Source organism: Ooceraea biroi, chromosome 8, assembly GCF_003672135.1.
Source record: "Ooceraea biroi isolate clonal line C1 chromosome 8, Obir_v5.4, whole genome shotgun sequence".
NCBI lineage: Eukaryota > Metazoa > Arthropoda > Insecta > Hymenoptera > Formicidae > Ooceraea > Ooceraea biroi.
Window position 1 is genome coordinate 8,462,163 of NC_039513.1, and position 21,222 is coordinate 8,483,384.

Consider the following 21,222-nt stretch of genomic DNA (forward strand, 5'->3'; position numbering starts at 1 on the left):
TCGAAGGGCGGTGCGCTCCCGTGGGGTAACAGCTCCTCTATCTCGCTCCCTTTCTCTCTTTCTCGTCAGCGAGCGCAACAATAGGACCAGCATTGAATAGACCCACGTCCACGCAGGTCGGCCGTGGCGCGCGCGATATTCTGTTAACCGGCACTCCGGAGGACTCCGCGGGCGAGGTGCGGGTATCGCTGGTGTCGCCGGCACTGACAGCACGGCTGGTGAAGGTGGTGGTACCCGGCGACGACTATGCAGCGGCGGCGGTGGCGGCGGCGATTGTTGTGTACACGTACGTGTGTGGGGATGCGTGCGCGAGTGTACGCCTCTTGGTGCCGGTGGACCTCTTACACTCCACTCAGTTCGAGCCGGGCGTCAGTGACTTCGCGTCCGCCGGTCCGACCGGATCCTCTCCGAAAGGTGCGCGTGTCTTCTCCTGCAGCGTGACTGCAACTGTTGGGAGATCGCACGCGACGTTACTTCCGAGTTGGATCGCGCTGTCGAGTGCCGTCCTGGGAAATTGCTGTACCGCTCGAGGTACAAATTGTCGAGTTTATTCAGGATTACATCGGACTACCGGATAGTCCATAGGATCCAGTGCTCTCACGGCGTCTCCTTCGTGCGTGGTACGACTTTTAGAGATTCGTCAGAGTACTTCGAGTAAGACTCGTTTCAGGACGTAAATGTTCGAAAAGTCGACTGAGACTGCTTTGAGATCATTAATCGTCGCGATTCGCGTTCTCGTAGTAGCATCGACTGGTAGCGCGTTGGCATCGACTGCGGCGCGTTTTCACGATCGAGTGCCGAGAGTGCTCTGACCGTACCCTGCCGTCTATCTGTTTCAGACCACCGCGATGCTGCGCGACCTCCGCCGAGGTGTCTGAGGGATCTCCCTGCGGGACCGCTCTCCGCGTGCATCTCCCTCGCCACATCCACACGCGGGATACGGTAGGTCCTGTTCGGAGGCTACCAGGATGCGGCTCGGACCCAGTTATCGAGGCGTCCGCGGAGGCACCCCGTGGCCCGCGCGTCCTGGCATAAGGCAATAAAAGCGGCCGCGCCACACGAGATGCACCTTCGCCAGGCTCGCGTAAGAAACGGCGAAAGAAAGCCGGCCGCACACCGGTAAATCATAAACGCCACGGGGATCGAACCGCGGGAGATAACTGCCTTCGCGTAAGAGAGAGAAACAGAGAGAAAGAGAGGCAGAAAGGAGCGGCGGTTAGTCGGAGCGGGATCCATCGCTCGATCCCCATCGTATCCATCGAGTCCATCCATCCTCGAGCACGGGAACGAAGCGAGCCCGGAAATTTGGAACCCGTCGTCACCGTCGTTCATCACTGGGGCCAGGACGTCCGGAGGATGTCTCATTGACGTGCACGGAGAAATAGAAGCTAATTCTGATCGAACTTCTCGCTCGATTTGCCATCGCGGTATCCTCGATACAGACTAATAATTTTTCCGGCAGGCAGCAAATCGTGAGGATAGAGGAAGAAAGGGGTTTGCGTGCACACAGGATTCTTGGTCCAGCGATCATCACGGATACCAATAGTGGCTCACAATAGCCACGCCACTCAGAAGATGCGGCGGGTTGTCAGCTGATATATCCTGGCGAATCATTACGATAATTTTTACCGTAACGCGCGTGCACGCGGGGGGTGCAACGCCTCGATCGACGTGGACGATCGCGAGGGAGATGATCGTCGCGCGTGCGAAAAGTGTGACGCGGAAAGTGGCAGACGCGCGAGCGGACCGACGTCGACTGTCTTGACGGTGCCGCCGAGTCCGAGGAACGATCGGTCGGCTCGTTCGACGCGGTGCCTCGTCGACGGTGTTTCGTGATCCTCGATCTCACTGCGCGCTGTTGCTCCGAGCAACAGTTCAGTGGCTAGTGAACGGAGTTTCGCGTGTCGGCATTAATATTCGTCGCAGCTCGACGCGTCGCTCGATGAAGAGAGAAATTCGACCATTGTTCGAGAAACGCGCAAAAATTGCTTCGTGTTCAATCGAGGCAAATCGGTGCGGCACTCGCGGAGCGGAAATAACTCGGCGGGATTAATGCTGGGATCGTCGCGCAGCGAAGCGGAAAGTGACGGCCGCCGAGCCGGGCGCAGTGACACAATTGAAGAAGAAAGTGCCCGACTATCCCGAGTTCGCCAACCCGTTATTAAGCGGTAATGAACAGGTGCCGAGAAGAGAGGACAGGCGCCCTCGAAAGTGAGCGTCGAGCTTGCTCCACCACCGCGAGAGTCAAATGACGCCGCGTCCTGCAGAGCATGACTTGCGTCTGAAACTGAAGCGAGTTCGATCGCGTCGCGTCGCATCATCCCTTCGGTGACCCTGGACTGCGCGTTCCTGGCTCCATGCACTCGGAAACGACCCGCGAAGCGACGTTGTTCCGGGACGCGTGACACCATGTCGTCGAACGGCGAATTCTCGACGGTGTCCAGCGAGGAGATACCCTCGCTGCCGAAGTCCCTGCCGAGCTCGAGGGAGGCGACCGCCGAGGGTGGTTCCGGCTCGGGCTCCGGCGGGTACATGCCGCTGCGGGAGTTCCTGGACCGATTCTCGTTACCGCGAGTCGTCAGGCTCGAAGGAACCGGCGGCAGGCCGGTGCTCCTGTACAAGCAGCAACAGCGATCGCTGAGAGTCACGGCGAGCCTGCTGGTGCACCGGTACCGCCACGACGTCAAGGTGGGACCGGAAATCGTCATCCCGGAGGGTTATCCAGGTGGGTTTCTCCTGTATTCCTATATTCGCGGCCTGGATCGGTCATTCGATGGCGAGAGCACGATTGCGCACCCGGTTGTATCGAGGAAATTGCGGCCATTCGGTCCCCGGCGTTATTGCTCCTCCTGGCTGAGGATTATTATTCTGGAAAGCGAAATATCGAAACCGCAAGAGCCTCGGTCTTTGCATTCGAAAAACGTTCGCGTTTACGATTACGATTGGACGCGAAGAGAGGTTTACTTGTTTCTCAGCTCGTTAGATTTCGCAGGATTGCGATTACCCGGAGACATGGAAAATGATGTAAACCGGAAACTGCTCGGAGCATATCAGAATCCGAGATACATATCGATTTTCTAGGCGTCCTTTGAAGACTCTCAGACGTCTTTAATAGTATTTTGGTTGGGTATCGGCGCAGCTTCTCTTTTAATAGTCCCCATCTGCGACAGGCGACAGTGTGTAGCGCGTAAATGATGCTCGGCCAAGCGAACGGTAACGGTTGTGGAGATCATCCGGCTGGGGAATCATCGGAACTGGTTATAGACTCCGTCGAGTCCACTAGCGCGCGCGTGTAGAACGCAAGAGGCCTCAAGAGAAACGACAGTGCTCTAGCCTTTTTGCGAAAGAAATATATATATATATATATATACAGGGTGTCCCGGGTTTTAACCGACAAACTGCGGGAGCATATTCTACTAGTGGAAATAAGAAAAAATTCTTATATCGAGTTTGCTTAGAAATGCTTTATTACAAAGTTATAAACCAATATTGAAAAGAAATATGAGACAAGTAACAACGGATTTTTTCACAAAAAGAAAAATTATCTACGCAATGATTTAGTGACGCATTTCAAAATGTCCTTGCACATCGATACAAGCTAGACATCGACGTAGTACAGAATTTGTTACAGTACGACATTCCTGAAAATTTTGTTGCATCTCAGTAACTGAATTAGTAATTCGTTGCTTTAAATCTATCCGGTACTCTCCTGTTAGGAAATCTACGTTGATACTCTCGTACGGCAGCTCGTGCATTTCCGTCACAGAATCCGTACACGAAATGAATATCGGTGTATTCCTCATTTGAAAACACTTTTGGCATTCTGATAGTAATTGCTAGTTGACACGACGATTGAAATCTAACAGCTACTGTTGTGAAAGTAACAATCATACTGAATCGTTTGAACATAGTGAACATGAATACATGTGAATACACGTAACATAAACATCTACACTATGTTCCGTTGTTACTTATCTGATATTTCTTTTGAATATTGGTTTATAACTTTGTAATAAAGCATTTCTAAGCAAACTCGATATAAGAATTTTTTCTTATTTCCACTAGTAGAATATGCTCCCGCAGTTTGTCGGTTAAAACCCGGGACACCCTGTATATGTATAGAAAGAGAGAGGGAGAGGTAGCTTCTCGGTACGATTAATGTTTCGGCTTGCTTCTTTTCCATCTCAATCGTAAACCACTTCGTAGCGAAGTGAGTCGCGAAACTCACGGCGCGGCGTAGACCGCCGTCCCTGTGCGCGAGTTATCCGCCGCGGCTTATATTGGTTTTCTGGCATCAGAAATGGAAATTACGAGGCAATAAAGCGCGGTAATGCGGACCTATTAGATCGGATGGGCGAGAGCTGTAGCAGGGAACGCTCAGCCTCGGTGGTGGCTCGACGACTTCAAGAGGGAACCGTCAGCTAACGACGCCTGGTTTCCCCGCGCGCGCCGAGTTGTTCGGGCTGTTCAATATATTAGCATTTTCGCTGCGTTCCTGTCTCCCTCTCCCTCTCTCTTTCTCTCTCAATCTACTCCCATTTTTCGCTCCGTGCTCGTCATCTTCGTCCTCTTCTTGACGCGCGAAATTGGCGTCGCGCGCGACACCGTCGCGATCAACCGTCGCTAACTGCCACCAATAAACGCGCTATGTGTTTTAATGAAAATGTCGTTAGCGGGACGATGCGTGGCCATTATGAGTCAGACATGCTAAGTGGCTGCGAGCGGCGAGAGCCAAGAGAGATTGGCGCGCGCGCGCGTGTTCGCCTTCTTGCTACGTCACGAACGCAGCGGCGATTACGTGTCGCGCGATTACGAGACTCTGACGAATCGTTTAGTAACGCGGGGAACGGGCCGAATTTACGTCAGAATTCTGGGCAAATTTGTTCTTCGCCACGCGTGATTACCGTCACGATCGGCGCGCCGATCCAGTCGATTTACGCGAGAGGAATCGCGCGGGAGAGTGTCAAGGTGTCGGTTGAGGAATTCCCATCGTACGCGGGATCGCGCGGCGACCTTGGAAGAACGACTCGAGATGAACTTTGGCTGAGTCCGCCGCTTGCATCTCCACCCCTTTCCGTCCTGCTCGCTCGACAGCACTCAAGCGCGAGCGCGCTTGAGCGTCGGTTTCGAGCTGAAGCTGGGGGTTCCTTGCGCGCGTGGTACATCGCCCGGGATATACCGCCGAGTCACGTCGGTCAGAGGGCGGACGGCCGATGGGATCGCGAAAAATGATCCGGCTCTCCTCCCGACGCGCGCGGGCGCGCTTCGCGGCGACCGGTATACTCCGCACGGACGGATGCTGGACAGGTCGCTCATTATTCCGCGGGAAGGACGGACGGAGAGGAGGAACGGGAGGTTCCAGTCGCCCGTGCCGTAAATCGGCGGCCGCGAGGCCGGCTGCATCGCGCCCCGGCACTAACAGTAAATCGAGCTGGGAAACGTTTCGCCTCACGCCCACGAATTCGCCAGGACGACGACGACGTCCTCGTCGCAGGACACGGCCGAGGCGTAACTCACGCGAAGAATCGCTCGGAAAAATATAGGGAGGAAAACGCGCGCTCGCGTTCGCGCAGCTCCATCGTTTATCCGTTTCGGCCTGCCGGCCGATGAATCAGTTCCGCGTTTAAACGGCGCGGTTTCTCGGAGCGAGAAGCCTCTGGGACCGTTGTCCGTGCGACGTGGCGATAATAAAGAAGCGTCGCCGGACGTTTACTATTGGCCAGCAGGCGCAAAAAGTAATGGGCGCGCATGCAGATCAAATAGCGGACCTGCTCGCTCGCGCGACGAGTCCGCTCGTGCAGCGAGCGATCGGCCGCGCGAAGCGAATGCGAAGTCACGCGGCGTTATCGCCCCTATGTTTTCTCTTGTCGGCGGATACGGCGTGCCGGCCTTCCTGGGCTAAACCCGCGGGATTGCTTTTCCTTATGGCCCGACCGGCCGTGTACGGCGACTTCGTTCGGTTCGTCGTTTTATGGACGCGCGCGGACCCGGGAACGAGCCAGGAACTTCCCCCGCCGGGGACCCGGATGAACTCGGCTCTGAGAAAGATAGCTCCAGAAATCCCCGGCACTTCCGAGACTACACGGCGGGCAACGATCATTTAAATTCTGAGCGACGCGCGCATGATAAATTTCAACGTCCGTACAAAGGTGTCTCGTTTCCCGTTCTTGCCTCTCGACTTTCCTTTCTTTCATGCCGTGTGCTTTTCCGCCTGCTGCGTCACCATGGAATCTCGGACGGCGATACTCGTGTGCCGGACACTTTCGTCATCCGACTTAAGGGGGGAGCCTGCTTTAGAACGTTGAAAATAAGGTATAATTTTACGAATTTTTTTGGAGAAACTGTACAGCGGATCATTATAAAACTTTGATGCATTTATTAGTACATGTTTAAAGATAAAAAAATTATTTTTTGATTTGAATATATCGTTTGTAGAGGTCGTCCTGGAGAAATCTTAGTGCAGCCGCGTCGCCGGCATTGCAAATTGGTGAGCATTCTCCTGCCTCCAAATTTCGCCTAAACTGAAAAATTGAAATATGTTCTCGTTATTTATGAATTCCCATCGTCGATGAACCAAAGAGAGAAGAAAAAAGTTGAAAAGTGCCAAAATGGTGGAGCTTAGAACACAAAAGTACGATTTTTAGGCAAAGTTTTTGAACTTTTTCATGCAAAAATAATTGTTTAACTTAATGTTTTTATGAATATTAAAGGTTCATCGACGATGGGAATTCATAAATAACGAGAAAATATTTAAATTTTTCAGTTTGGATGAAATTTGGAGGCAGGAGAATGCTCACCAATTTACAATGCCGGCTGCACTAAGATGCCTCCAGGACGACCTCTACAGGCGATATATTCAAATAAAAAAATAATTTTTTTTATCTTTAAACATGTACTAATAAATGCATCAAAGTTTTATAATGATCCGCTGTATAGTTTCTCCAAAAACAATTCGTAAAATATACCTTATTTTCAGCGTTCTAAAGCAGGCTCCCCCCTTAATCCCATTCGTCCGACGCAGCGCACGTGCGTGAAATACGCGATCACCCACCACCTGGCTGCCGTTAAGTGCGAGCGACTCTCGTCGTCGTCGTCATCGTCATCGCGGATCCGTGTTGCTGCACGAAACCGCATTGTAATTTCAACAGCGCGATGTAATCCACCGTGTTCGATTTCCGCCTGTCGGTTCCGCGACCGCTCGCGAAAATGATCCGCGAACTGTAATGAGATTGCGGTAAAATGTTATCTCGTGCATTTCTCTTTTTTTTCGATATACAGATATTATACATAATTCTCTCCGTGTTGCTGTACTACATCCGTTATTACATCGGGATGAAATAATTTTAATAGACGACCAAGTGCCCCAGCTTTTCCGCGTTGGATCATTCGCGATCATTGACAATGTCATTTACTTGAATCAAAGTCGAATCTATTCAAAATCAAATCTACTCGAAGTCAAATTTAATCGAAGTCGAGTCTCGCTGACGGCCCGAGTAAATGCGTCGGTGCGATAAAAACGGACGATTGTTGATTCAACATAATACCAAGCAAATGAAACGCACATCGCGATTTCACGTGCGTCTCCATCGCTCACGTCACCGGTGACTTTATCGCGGCGGAGAAATCGAGCAAAAACGGAGCCTGGCTCGTTTCGTTTCAGGGAGAACGGTAAGTTGCAGCTGGATGTACCAGAGGCATGCACTTCGTGCTCGCTATTATATTATACATCACCGTAATCAGCTTACCCCGGGCGGGAATAAAAGAAACGCGCCGACCGTTCTCCACGGGTGGGCCGAGCGCTTTCGCGCGGGGTCGCGCGATGTCCGCGAGGGATGGAATGAAGACATTCGCGAGTGGGTAAGAAACGCGTTACCGAGCCGCCGTGTAATGTGCCGCGAATCAAGGCGCGCGGGGTGCGGCCGCGGGGTTGCATCTCGAGTAATGCGCCGCCTTCGGCTTGATTCCGAATCGCAGTTCGTTCGAGTCCGCCCCGCGGCCGTACTTATCCCGCGCGGAGATTCGACTGATTGACGTGATTGCTTGCGCGAAAAAGAGGGTGAAAAATTAATCAAAAATTAAAAATATCTACGAGTTGTCGGCTAGATAATAAATATTTCTGAATATTCCTCGTCGCGTGAGGAACCAGTGACATCGCGCGTTTTCACGCGAGTGCATGGTCCAGCTGGCAGCAATGCTCCGCACTCGCGAATTCCTCGGCTCCGGTTTCGCGCGATGGGGAAGAAGATGCCAGCTGATGGTGGCTCGCGCGTTCAAAGCGGCGACGGCGACGGCTCTCGCGCGGAATCGTCCTCGCCGGCGAAACGGAATCTCGGAGGCGCGCAACTTGAACCTTCAACCGGGATAAAATTACTGGGAGAAAGATTCAGAGGCGCGCATCCGATTCCAGGGACTGATAGGGACGATGGACGATATCGCACAAATCACCGGCCACGGCTTAACTGCTATTCGTGCAAACCCCCGACGAGAGAAAGGGTGAAGGTGGCTCAACGACTCTCCGCGGCCGGGCTCCAGTTTACAGCAATTTATTAGGCGTATAAACCCTGGAAAAGAGAGAAAGATGAAGAGGAAGAGAGAAAGAAAGCAGCTCTCCTCGGCGACGTCGAGGTCGATGTCCTTCCTCTTTCTCTCGTGAGAAGCGAGACTCTCTCGACTCCTCCCATTTTTCTTTTCTGTCTACTCACCATTAACACGCATTCGACGAGGGCACCGGTAGCTCCTAAAGTTTTATGAAACGATTTACGGGATGATCGCGTACCCGTTCTTTCGCCATGGTCGACCTTTCGCCCCACGGCAAATGGAGAACGCTCGCGAGATGCATCGGTGATATATTTTTTATATATTCTTGTGTCACTGTTACAGCATCGTATTCGATTCGATTCGAAATGTATGAATAATTTGACAATTAATATAATTCTTTCCCAGCGGGAAAATGATCGCCCTAGACAGCGACTAAATCGGCGCGGTTTCGCGCGTTCGCGTTTCAGAGAGTGCGGCGCTCTTCCTTCTTTCTCCTCCCGATGGAAAGACGAAGAATGAATTGCGTGCAGTATTGCGATCGTGATTGCGGGCTGAGGGCTCGTATAGATCGGCTTATCCGACGCGGCCGTATGGTTTTACTGCCAACCGCTCGGCCCGGCGGAGATGTCTCGGTTCTCCTTCTCTCCTCTTCTATCTGCCTTTTCGTCTCTGTCAGCAACACGTGTATATGTATACGTGTTATATATATATATATATATTGTTATTTGTTGGCACGGACTCTCGGACGGGGTCTTGCACGAGGCAAGAATGTTGCGCGGGCCAGACGCGCCCTCGGCGACGAGCGGCCTCCCTCGGTTTTAAATAACGGTCATTACGTGCCGGGGCATAACTCTATGGGATATCACGCGCCGGTCGGCATCGGCCGCGCCGTCGGTACCGATCCCATGACAAAGAGAGAGACCAAGAAGCGAGGAAGGATTCAATCTGTCCGAGTCCGTTTGCGTCGTGCCCCACGTGCGTCCAATTTCTACAAAACGATGGAATCTACCGATCTATCGGCCATAGCACGGCCGGCGATTCATCCCTAATCAACCCCACCATCGCATCATTGATAATGCCATTATTAACACGACTAATATCGACGCTGCTGCTTTTGCCGGTATCCCATCGTGCCGCGATCGATTCGCCGGGACGATAAACTCTTCTCTGCATTTCCATTCGGTTTCCCCCCCCCCCCCTCGTCCCTCCCCCTTTCCTGTCGTCGCGAAGGTATCGAGGCGTGCTATTAGGGCGGCATTATACTCGGGCGTTGTAAATTGTGACTTTGTTACGTGACTCTCTCTTGAAAGAGACCGGAGTTAAGGAAGGTCTGACCGTTTAGGGGATTGACTTTTAGCAAATACCCCATAAAGATACGGCGTCGCCGTCGCCGTCGCGCAGGAATTCTACCGCATGTGCGCCGCGCCGGGTATCATCGATAGCAGAGAGAGAGAGAGAGAGAGAGAGAGAGAGCCCGGGAACCGTATACCATTGTCACGGTTCGATTCACGTCCAGGTAATATTATATCCCGAATGATTGGTCTCGCGGCGTAACGTGAATTATGCACAATAAAGATTCCAGCCGCGAGACGTGGGCTTGCGGAGCTTCTCTCTCTTTCCCTTTACTTAATGCCCCTTCTAAACACATACATCGCGCACCTGGATACCACAATGTTTACCCGGGACGTCATGCCGACGCGCCGCAGCGATCTCTCGCATCGAGATATTCCCTGATCCCATCGATATCGCTGTCGCTAATCTCGCGTGCGATCTGCTATTCGATCACTCACTCCCGCAATTACGTCCCGGCCTGGATCCCCCCCCCCCCCCCCCGAGGTCGATGGCCCGTGACGCGACGCGGTGACAAACAACCGGTGACGGCGTAGTTCCATTGCGACGATAAGCCGACGAGTAGACGCTGCAGCTATTTCGCTTGGAAACGTCAACGCGTAATAACAATGCGTTCTTTTATTCACCCACCGGACGTGGCGGGAGCAAAGCACGCCGCGTAACGAGAACGCGCGTCGCGTTCGTCAGGTTCTGGCTCCTCGAGAAAAATCGGCTCGCTGATTCATAGATCCCTCGCGCGCACCGAGTGCGGCGAGGTCCATTGTCCGTTTCTCGCCGCAACTTTCCCTTCTCCCTTGCCAAATCGGTGGACACAAATTGGGGTAAATCGTCCAGGCAAATGTCGCGATGCGTAATGCAGCTTCCTTCTTGCTGTATCACACTTCCACCGGGCGCGGCGAGACATTGACGACTCCACGTTCAGGCTTCTGGGAGGCGCTCCATGGGAATTCGTCCCGTGTCCAAGCATTAAATCCAGACACGTGCGGCTTTACGGCGTGTTCCGTTTGGTAACGGTTTGGTCGGCATTTGTGACGTTGCCGGGCGTAAGGGATCAGCGCGCGGAACGCGGGTCGTAAACACGTGCATGCGGTGCGTTAAAGACGGCGACGAGGACGGAGCAGATTTTCAGGAACGTTTAGCCCGTTGACTCACGCGTGGAGAGATCGAGCTCAGGCTCGCCGGGTACGTCGATCACGGTGTTTGTTCAGCAAAGCGTGCACGAGTCCCACAAAGCCGAGAGTCGGACGGAGAGTTAACGAACCCCATTAATAGTTACGCCTCTGTGCGCTTCTTCAAGATGCAGTCCCGTTACTGAGATCTTGCGCAGCGACGTGTGTCATACTCGAGTCGCGTTATCTCGGACGCTCCAGCTTCGTAAAATTCCACGCGAAATTTTTTCGTCCCCCGGACACTGTCCATCGCACGCGCGCATTTTTACGGTATAATTGAAATTTCCAGAGGCGGATAAACGTTGCCCGGCCGAGGAGTGCGTTGCCCGGTAGTGGCGACGGTGGTGCGAGAGAGAAAACGCCTCGTTACGTGAATCGATAAGCGCGCGCGATCTCGCGATCTCAGTTGCGCAAGGCTTGCGCGGAGCTTGCGCGCAAGGTTTACGCGGGCGTTAGGAAACATCATCGTTGGCGTGCGTCCGGATGCCTGGAACCTTTCCGTAGATTTTTCGCAGCGGATGCGCAGCGGATGGGTCTCTGTAATTACGGCCGACGGTCTGAATGCGCTCGGTCGCGCGAGTTCCACCCTCGCAAGATGCGCGTGTGGAAATGGAAAGTGAGGGAAGGCCGCGCGCGCGAGCTCTTGCGCAACTGCGCCGCACAAAGCGAGTGTGCACGCCCTTGCGGCGTTTTTCCTTTCCGGAGTACACGCTCCCGTCCCGGACAGAAGCGTATCCGAGATACGACCGGGATTACCCCATTAGCCCTTCCTTCCGTGACGTTCTCAAGACCGCCCCGGCGAGGAAAGAGAAAAAGAGAGCCAATATCGTCCGTCTAATTGCGCGCGCGGGTTTCCACAGGTCGTTGATCTAGAACAAATAAAAAGATTATGCCATTAGTTAATCGCGGAAAATCAACGCGCGCAAGCTGGAAAAAACTTTCCCAAAGGGGAACCGTCTTTCCTCTCGTGCACGCCTTCCATTCCTCCGCGATTCGAACGCGATTGCTCGCCGACAATGGGTCGCGCGAGTGTTCCTCTGGACTTGTGATCTTCTGCTTGGATAAATCAAAAAGATATGAAACGTACATGAAGATAATTAACCTGATTAGAAGAGAACGTCGTTCTACGAAGTACCTCCGGCACAAATTTCTACAGATCAGTTTTCATCGCTGCAATGGTTTCTTTGTAAATTTAACGTGCTGGAGATTCCTTTACTTTTTCCGAAAAGAGAAAATCCAAACAACTTTGTCTCTGTCGAATGATTCGGGACTCTCGGCGGGCCTGGGACGATAGCATTCCGAAGCGGCCAATCCGCGGGTATCCCTAAGGGTCGGAGGGATCTCGGAGGGCACGAGGAGCATCGAGGCGGCATTCTTAAATCAATTAACGATGAGCAAAAAAACCAGCTGACCTTCGATCAGCCGACCGGCCACTCGGCTACCGTGTCTCCAGCTGCAGAAATTGCCTGTTCGCGCAATTTGCCGGACTTTTTTACGAGCTGACTGGAACCCCTTAGATGCTTAGTTCCTTCCTTCCAGATAGCTACGTTCTTTAACCCGCCCTGGGGACCACCGGTCGTGCGCACGGCTGCTTCGGCAGACGCCAACCGGTCCTAATCACTCACGACGCGATTAACAAAAATTCAGCCTTGGCTCTCTCGAGAGGAAGGGCTCTGCAGGATTCCTTCCTAAGCTCGAATTACATTATCGCTGTAATTTACTGTCACGGACATTTGTAGATTAATCAAGTAAATGAGGGCATGCGAATTCAATTTTGCGATGTTTTAAAAAATGCTCGATTTGAGAATTGCAAAGCCACACGAATTTGTGAACGTGATTGTTAGTTTTTATTTTGTTCTAAATATTTGTTCAGATCAAGGCTGCAGCCGTCATTGCAGCACACTCCGCAATGGCATTTCAACGTTTCTCTCATTCCCGAGCAGAAATTTTAGAAGGGTTCTAATAGGGACCTAATAAACATGCCCTAACACCTGATTAGGGTCTCATCAGGTAGTCCTTGTTGGGCCCCGACCATAAATGTAACGTCGAGAATTAAAATTGCCTGATCAGGTTTTTCTTATTAGGACCTTATGACTGCCCCTTGCTGTGCCTTACATTTTCTAATAGGGTACTGGTAAGGGCATCAGTAGTGCGATTCTCGTTATTGATAGTTTTCAGTATCGTTAACTACAGAGTCTTTAGAACATATACTACTACTAGTATATGTTCTAAGTAAGAGTCCAAAAGAAGAGAAGAATAAAGTACCGGATCGGTTTTCCAGATGGTTATTTGTAAGGTGCTAACCAAATGTTACTTGTGAGAACGTCACGCCTGACCTGGCCATCTATCGGTCACTTGGTGAATCAGAGGCGGGAAACACACTGTGTTGATTTTGTCTCTTATTGTTTCATAATCGAGTACATTGAAATGTATATGATATAAAAATAATTAATACTCGCAAATTAAGTAGAAATTACTATTCTTTCTACATTAAGTATATAATTTCGAATCAATTTATTAAAATACATTTTTCGTTTCTGTGGAAACGTAAAAAATACATCATTGAATTTTATGTATGATGACCTTTATTTTGCAAGTACGATAAAACAGTTCTTACTCTTTAATCAATTTATTTTGGTGTTTAATATAATTATAAAATAATAATATAAAATAAAAATGGTTTTTGTTGATTGGCTGAAAAGATATCTTTAATATGTCTTTCTGCTATGTCGGTAAAGACATCATAAAAAGGATGACGAAAAGATATCTTTTTTACGTTGTCTTTTTCGGTAAGATGAAAAGATATATGTCTTCCAGACATCTTTTCGCTTTGCCAAAAAGATAACTTATAAAAGACGTCTTTCCGCTAACTTTTAGTATTATGTGCTGTCTGGGTAGCGACAACCTGTGAGTGTAGTGAGCGCTTTTCTCCAAGATCGTGTCTTTTCTGTCGCTAGTTATCGATACCGAAAATCGATAACGAGTCGCACTACAGAGTAGTATACAAAATGATAATTTTCAAGATCTTACAGTTCCAAGTAAAATGATCAGGCTAACATTTATCAAATCCTATAAGAGGGAAATGATAGGGATAAGGAAATCAGGCCCGTGTAAGAAATACCCTTATAGGGCAATGATAGGGATACGGAAATCAGGTCCGTGTAAGAAATACCCTTATAGGGCAATGATAGGGATAAGGAAATCAGGCCCGTGTAAGATATACCTGAAAAATGTTTTAAAACGTAACTTCTGTTGCGCACCGGATCAGGCAAATGTCGGGAATGTCTTATTAGGACATACCTTACTGCTTCCTGATCAGGCCCTAACCATACATAGGGCATACCTGATTTCATTTCTGCTCGGGTTCTTTCAGGATGGTTCTCTGTGATATCTGGCAACAACACGACCGGCAGCGCACGCGTCCACCGGAGAGTGGACTCTTTGGTGAAGACAGGGGTACCCGCGTTTCTACTGGCGACACCTTTGAGGGCTTACACCCTGACGCACTCGAAAATGGGTAAGTTCGAGCAAACGAAAGCTAGTAGGTGCCGCGATCGCGATCGCTCGCGAAATGTCAAGCAGCGCGACGTTCTTGACCCAGATGCACAGGGATATCGGTGCACCATAGAAAGTGATCTTTCTTTCCTTCTCCCTCTTTCTTTCTTCTGTCATCTCACTTACTTCGCGCGAAAACAGAGGTACGATTTGCGAATATCAGTAATAATATGCGATCCCTTTTACAAAAGGAGAGAAACGTTGCCATTTACTGTTTAATGTTTAAATCCATCGCCGTTCTCATGAAAAAAATACATAAATTAAAAACGAACTATTTAAAACAGATATAAAAACTCGGGAAGCGGAATGATTTCGCTAAAATATTCACTCTCAACTGAACGTGGTTACATAAAAATTCCACATTTACGCGACTAAAATTATCTTTTTTTATTACTCGCTATTTTACAACCTCGTCGAACCCGTAAAAACTGGCAGAGAGGCCAGGAGAATTTTTTCGACTGCGGCTGGACACGTGGAGGTATCGTAAGCTACCTAATAACAGGCGGACGACACGCATTAATAGGATGTAAACTACTGCGCCGTAAAACAGAGGGACTTCGTTAAAACGGGAATATCAGCAAAAACACGAATAATGACTGCGATCGGGGCAGGATCTGCCTCTGATCCTAATGTTAGATAGACATCGCAGCGGGACCATCGGACATGACTGGGGAGGACTTTTGCCGCCTTTTAACGCCGTTTGGTACCGTTAAGGATGCCTTTAGGACACGACTCTTAGGATCGATTATGCTGGGCTTCCTTTGAGATTTCCTTCGACGCGTGTTAACGGGACCGCGCGCGCGCGACAACGATCGGGGAGCAGCCGGAGTCGTCGGAGCTGCGCGATCACGTCGCCCTTTTGTGCTCGGGAAACGATCGCCGTCGTATAATACCACGATTTGCAAGTCAATCTTGCACGTCTGTCCCAGAGAACGGAAACCTACGAGCCCACTACACGAAGACGACGATCAGAGCCGGCGAGATACTGCGGCTCGTCGCGGTCTTCCAGGACACGCGGAGATGCAGCTCGGTCTCCTTCGGGATCTCCGGTGGGTGCCCCGAGAAGGATCAGTACGCGCAGTGCATCGATCTTCACGGGCGAGAGGTGTTCGCGTCGCTGTCGACCAGGGGCGAGTTTTACGCGATCTGCCAGAACGGCAACGTCGACACCGAGAGCGACGCGGTGCTCTACAAGGTCCACCATCTCGCCAAGAGGCAGCTGCCTCTCAGAGTGAGTCATCAAATTGCTATTGTCTTTGATCATTAATTTCGTTACCTTTTTTGTACAATTGTGGATTAAATAAATCTGTTCTTTCTGTCTCAGGTGCGGTTGATAGCGGGCCCATTGCCCGTACCCTTGCCGAAGGAGTATGGTGGCCTGATGCAGTTGGAGACGTCGACACGCGGTCCGATAGTCTTGGGCTGCATCGTGCCGGAGAGACCGGTGCACAATCCGGAAATGCTCGAGCTGGTCGTGTCCGGTAACGGAGCGCCGAGGGTTCGAAGGGCCCGACTGGGTTATCCTTCGGAAGCGAGACTGCTGGCTTCCCCGAAAATGCAGCGATTACTGTCGGCGTGCAGGTAGATCTGTTAATTGAATTTAAAATGTAAATTAATCGATCTTTTAGTTCTTCTTCGTTCTTGTTGATTTCCCTAAAAATGCCATATATAGTTTAATTTATTATTGGGAAGATATATTAATTTGATATAATTTACATTCTACTAAACTGGTTCCTCTGCCTCAGCCGAGCGGTCGGCGACCGCGCTACGGAACCGCGAGTGGCACCCATGAAGCTGCACTCACCAAGTGCCGGGGACAGCCTGAAGGAGATGCACCTGAAGAAGATCAAGCCGAAGGCAGAGACCAAGCCGATCCTGCAGAGCCTGAAGGACGGGCTGGAGCACCTAAAGCGGAGCGGCGCGAGGGAGCGGAATCACGCGAAGCCAAGCACCGGCAATGGCATCCTCGAGAGGATCTCCAAGCTCGCTCAGGGTAACCGGGATCGCAACCCCGCGAAGAAGTCGGCCTCGTTCACGTTCGCGGTGAGGCCGGAGATAGCCATGCGGTCTCAGGAGCGTTACTCCAGCCTCGAGCCGGAAGCTATCTCCCATCAGACGCGCAATCAGGCCCAAAACGCTAAGCAGCCGGTGCAGAGGTCCGTGTCGACCAGCGTGCTGGAGATACCGGCGTGCGTCGAGTTGCAGCCCAACTATTCCCGGGTGCGTGACAGTCTGACGCCGCTGCCATCGCCGCCGAAGCTGGTCAGGACCGACAACAAGAGCGGAGAGGAGATCTACGCGGAGATCTGCGACACGGCGGCGGCGACGGCGAAGCAGAAGTGCCCCGGAAGCCACGTGATGGCGCGGATCAGGATCGTCGTGCAGGACAACGAGCCGTTCGCGGGGGCGCGGACGATGTTCGGCAACGATAGATACGCGAACTCGATGGTGATGAGCGAGCAGATCGACTCGATCATCAGTACGGAGGACGAGGTGATCTACAACACCGTGTTCTGAAAGGGACATAAAAGATCGTCGAGTTAACGTACAAATCGTTAACGATCGTACAGAGACTTGATCGAGTAGCTCTGGAGACAGCGAAATACTTAAAGTGAAACTCTTAAAGTCTAGGGCAAACCGGCTGTGTTTATCGATCGACTTTCAATCCGTTGTGTATTTGCAGAGTAGCATATTGTAGTATATTACACGAGGGCGCATCTCGAGGGATGAAACACGTTTTAAAGCGTCTTTGTAGAGAAAACTACAGAACCATCTTCTGTACATACCTCTGCCATAAATTTAAGTAATGTACTAACAATATTCTCTCGCGATAAGAAAAAAACGAAACGCATGTCAGAGATACGTATCTTAGGCCGACGAACCGCTCAAATTGATTGTACGAGTACAAGTGTAGCATGCGTCGAAATAAAATTGATTTCATGTTTGTTAAATTCGATCGTTTGCACCGCTCACGCAAGAGTCGAACGGACGAGGATGAGAATGTCAAAAAGAGAGAGTCGGCGACGATTTGCATGTAAGAAAATGTGTTTTATTTACGCTTTCTTAAATCTCTTGCGTCTCTTCGAGTTTTGCGGGCGTCGCCTTTTCCGCGACACGACGTTGCTCTCTTCGACCTTGCCGGGATTGGCTTTCATCACGTTCTTCATCACCTCGACTGCCTTCTCTGTGTCCTGAGCTAGACCTATTTTTAAATCATCGTCGAGGTATTTTCCCGAGAAGCCTTTCGGGAATACCGGCTTCGACAGGAGAGATTGCAATTGACGTTTCTTCGCCTTCAAGTATCGCTTCAACGCTGCTGCCTCTTCCGATTCCGCGGACGACTCGCTGAAAGAATGGAAGGAAAGTGTAACACGTGTTGCAAAATTGCAGAAAACTACCAACATCCTCTCTTACTTATCGTCATCATCGTCCACCATGTCCATCTCCTCCTTTGCTTTCTGCAGCCAACTCTTCTGAGCATTCTCCCGGCGACATTTCAATTCCAGCTTATCGATCTCGCGGGCAACGTTGACTCGTTCCTTTATGGAGATCAGCAGCGTGTCTATCACCGGGAACATTGGCAAATCGTGCGCTAAAAATAGATCTCTGTCGTTATCGCGTTCCTAACAAATGACATCAAAGCTTTCATATTTCAACATACTGCGTCCGAGAGTCTTGCACAACTTGCTGTAGTTTTGTTTTTCGGAAGGCTCCATCATCAGGACGGTGATGCCTTCCTTCTGCGCCCTCGCCGTTCTACCGCTTCTGTGCACGTAATTCTGTAAAACGATCGTCGAACTAAGTATCACGGTAAGTACTTAAACGCTATGTTCGCTGTACATTTTGAAAGCTTGGACATTCACCTCGGACGTTCTGGGGACCTGATAATGTATCACGTGCTCTATATCGGGTATGTCTAAACCTCTCGCTGCTACGTCCGTCGCTATCAACAACCCATTCTCGTCAGCTTGAAACCTACAATTTTTCCAGTTTTTTAATGACTTAAAATAACTTTTGCGAAAAATATAAAATTGAAAAAAAAATGATCGAACCTCTCAAGATTTTTTAAACGTTGCCGCTGCTGCATATTGGCGTGCAGAGGTAGCGGCTTGCACTCAAGTATGCCGAAGAGAGTGGCCAGTCTTTTCACGCAACCGATGCTGTTACAAAATACCAATGTTCTTCCGCTGTGCCTCTTCAAGAAGTAGTAAAGGTAGTGGTCCTTGTGATCGATCGTGCACGCTATTCGACACTCCGTCAAGCTGTCGGCCATACCTGACGATTTAAGTTTAAGGAAATAGCAGGTAATCCAGCAAGCGATTTACATCTATTAACGAATAAGGATCTGCGTACCTGATTCTCTCGTGAGATCGATGATCTTCGGACTCTTCATTTTTACCAGGTGCATGATCTTCTGCAATTTCTGACCAGGCGTGAGCTTGTATATCTTGCTCCTCGCGTATCGCTTTTTCTTCCTCTCGAGGTAATCCGGCAGGTCGTGCACCATGGTCAAGGTAGCCGAGAACACGAACGTCTGCCGCTTTTGTACTTTCGCCGGATTCGCGTTCATCTTCTGCAAGAGATCGTGCAATTCTTGAAAGTGGCCCTTCTCCATCATTCGGTCCGTTTCGTCGATGACCAAGTACCTGCGTACACGAGCGTTTTCTACGTAGCGACACATCTAGGAATGAATGTTGTTGAGACTTTGAGTCAGGATTAGCGAGGGTAGCTAGGAAAAGGAGTGGATTGTTTTCCGGCTGCCGGAGACGTCGGAATGTATTGAGCGACAGAGGATGAGTACTTTAATTGTCACAACGGTTACAATAGGACTGACTCTTGGTTCGGCGTCGAGCACAGGATACGAACGTGGGTATTTCTTTTGATCAGCTGAGTAGGGGCGCGTTCGGAGAGGTAAACACAATGAACGATACAGACGTGTTATTAACCGGTCGAGGACAAGACTCGGAGCGGCACGAAATTTAGATCGAATCATTCAGTGATTCCGAAGGCGTCCGAGTTACGCAACTTTAGCTTCGCGTGAACAAATGTAGAATAAGCACCATCGGTCTCTTAAGTCGGAAGTTACCTGATGGAGTCTATTTGATTCAGATGCGAGTTGCCCTCCTGAATCAGCTCCCACAGTCTTCCAGGCGTGGCAACGACGATTTCAGGATTCCTTTTCAGTAGTCTTTCCTGTTTCACTGCTGCCATGCCTCCGAAAACAGCAGCTACCTGCGATAGTGTTATATTGACTAGAATTATACATAGTTCAACTGATCTGAATTTTAAAAATTTATACCTTACCTCGATATCAGTATACTTTAGTGCGTTAACCAAATGCTGTTTTACTTGATTTGCTAATTCGCGAGTTGGTGTCAGAATTAGTGCGTACAAGGGCTCGCTAGGAGAATTGCAATCGTCGAGCTCTATATCTTTCACGACATTCACACAGTTCTCTGATAAGTCTTCAACTTCTGAATCAGAGTCATTGTCTGTAATACATTAAATTGTAATTAACTAAATTTTTTTAGAAATATAGAATTAAAACAATTAATAAACAGAAATCGTTGTATTACCTTGCGCGTTGTCTGAGCAATTCGACGTTTCACTTTGGGAATCATTTACAGATTCCTCAGAGAGCGCTGCCTCCAATTGTTGAGCCTTCAAATCCAAGATACCCTTTATTATCGGGATGCCAAAAGCTAGTGTCTTGCCACTGCCCGTTTCTGCAGCTCCCATTATATCCTTGCGGCCTAATATCGCAGGTGGCAATGTTCGAGCTTGTATCACAGTGGGAGTGTGAAAATTCTGATCGGCTAGTGCTCTTATCACAACATTAGGAACACCCATGGAGGCCCACATTTCAACATTAACATTTTTCAAGTTTTTGTTACTTAGGTTTTTGTGGCAGTACAAATCATCTTTGCTGTGAGACTCAATTTGTTCTTCAGCATGTTTTAAATCCACTGATTTTTTCTCATTCTTTTTCTTTACATCTTCTGTTTTGGCTCTCTTAGTCCTCGATTTATTTGCGGATGATTTATTAACGTCGTCAATCTCTTCCCCCTCGTTTGAAGATTTACGCTTTGGTGTTGGCTGTAATACAGTACAGATATGTGTTTGTAAAGAAAAATCTCAAGATGTTAGCGAATGAATATGAGGAAGATCACTGGCTCTTACCTGCTTCCTTTTGGGTTTGACCTTCGTCGTCACGAGATTACCTTTCTTGCTACTTCGTTCTAAATTATATTCAGTCAACTCCTCTATTCCAATTAATCCCTCTATGCCATTAGACAGCAAGCTTCCTTCCAGTGTCAGGGCTTTCCACCCGCTATCATTGACTTCTTTTTTACCTTTCACCATGATCGTTTAATTCTACTATTCAATACAATAAATAACTATTTATACGCAAGGCGGCTCACCACACTGACAACGTGACTACATAACCTTACTTCAACCAGCACACACGCGACACTCTTCTCACACGCATTTTAGCTGTCACGCCTAGTCAGCGCCTCTATGTCCACAAAACGTGGACATTGAACTACGTAGCCAATATCCACCAAATACCCGCGTGGTAACACGAGACCCAACCCATCAACATCCGGCA

General features: G+C 49.8%; 2 protein-coding genes across 2 annotated transcripts; one reads left to right on the forward strand and one right to left on the reverse strand.

Annotated features, from left to right (window-relative positions):
- Positions 1-356: 356 nt before the first annotated feature.
- LOC105275692 lies at positions 357-17,561 on the forward strand. Its single transcript, XM_011332720.3, has 6 exons — positions 357-620; positions 840-2,725; positions 14,431-14,574; positions 15,542-15,843; positions 15,937-16,193; positions 16,358-17,561. The coding sequence occupies exons 2-6, from the start codon at positions 2,410-2,412 to the stop codon at positions 17,127-17,129; spliced, it is 1,791 nt and encodes a 596-aa protein (XP_011331022.1). The 5' UTR covers positions 357-620; positions 840-2,409; the 3' UTR covers positions 17,130-17,561.
- A 78-nt stretch (positions 17,562-17,639) lies between these two features.
- On the reverse strand, positions 17,640-21,091 carry LOC105275688 (ATP-dependent RNA helicase DDX24). Its single transcript, XM_011332712.3, has 10 exons — positions 20,793-21,091; positions 20,189-20,708; positions 19,917-20,104; positions 19,699-19,844; positions 18,966-19,258; positions 18,665-18,887; positions 18,476-18,587; positions 18,274-18,391; positions 18,027-18,204; positions 17,640-17,957 (listed from the first exon to the last, which is right to left on the reverse strand). Exons 1-10 carry the CDS (start codon positions 20,973-20,975, stop codon positions 17,666-17,668), a joined length of 2,253 nt encoding a protein of 750 aa, XP_011331014.1. The 5' UTR covers positions 20,976-21,091; the 3' UTR covers positions 17,640-17,665.
- Positions 21,092-21,222: the final 131 nt, after the last annotated feature.

Coding starts and splice junctions, on each gene's coding strand:
- LOC105275692 (XM_011332720.3), top strand. CDS start 2,410: ATGTCGTCGAACGGCGAATTCTCGACGGTGTCCAGCGAGGAGATACCC. Junction 14,575..15,541: donor CCTGACGCACTCGAAAATGG/GTAAGTTCGAGC, acceptor CGTCTGTCCCAG/AGAACGGAAACCTACGAGCC. Junction 15,844..15,936: donor AGAGGCAGCTGCCTCTCAGA/GTGAGTCATCAA, acceptor TTTCTGTCTCAG/GTGCGGTTGATAGCGGGCCC.
- LOC105275688 (XM_011332712.3), bottom strand. CDS start 20,975: ATGGTGAAAGGTAAAAAAGAAGTCAATGATAGCGGGTGGAAAGCCCTG. Junction 19,259..19,698: donor AATCAAATAGACTCCATCAG/GTAACTTCCGAC, acceptor TCGTGTACGCAG/GTACTTGGTCATCGACGAAA. Junction 18,392..18,475: donor AGGTCCCCAGAACGTCCGAG/GTGAATGTCCAA, acceptor ATCGTTTTACAG/AATTACGTGCACAGAAGCGG.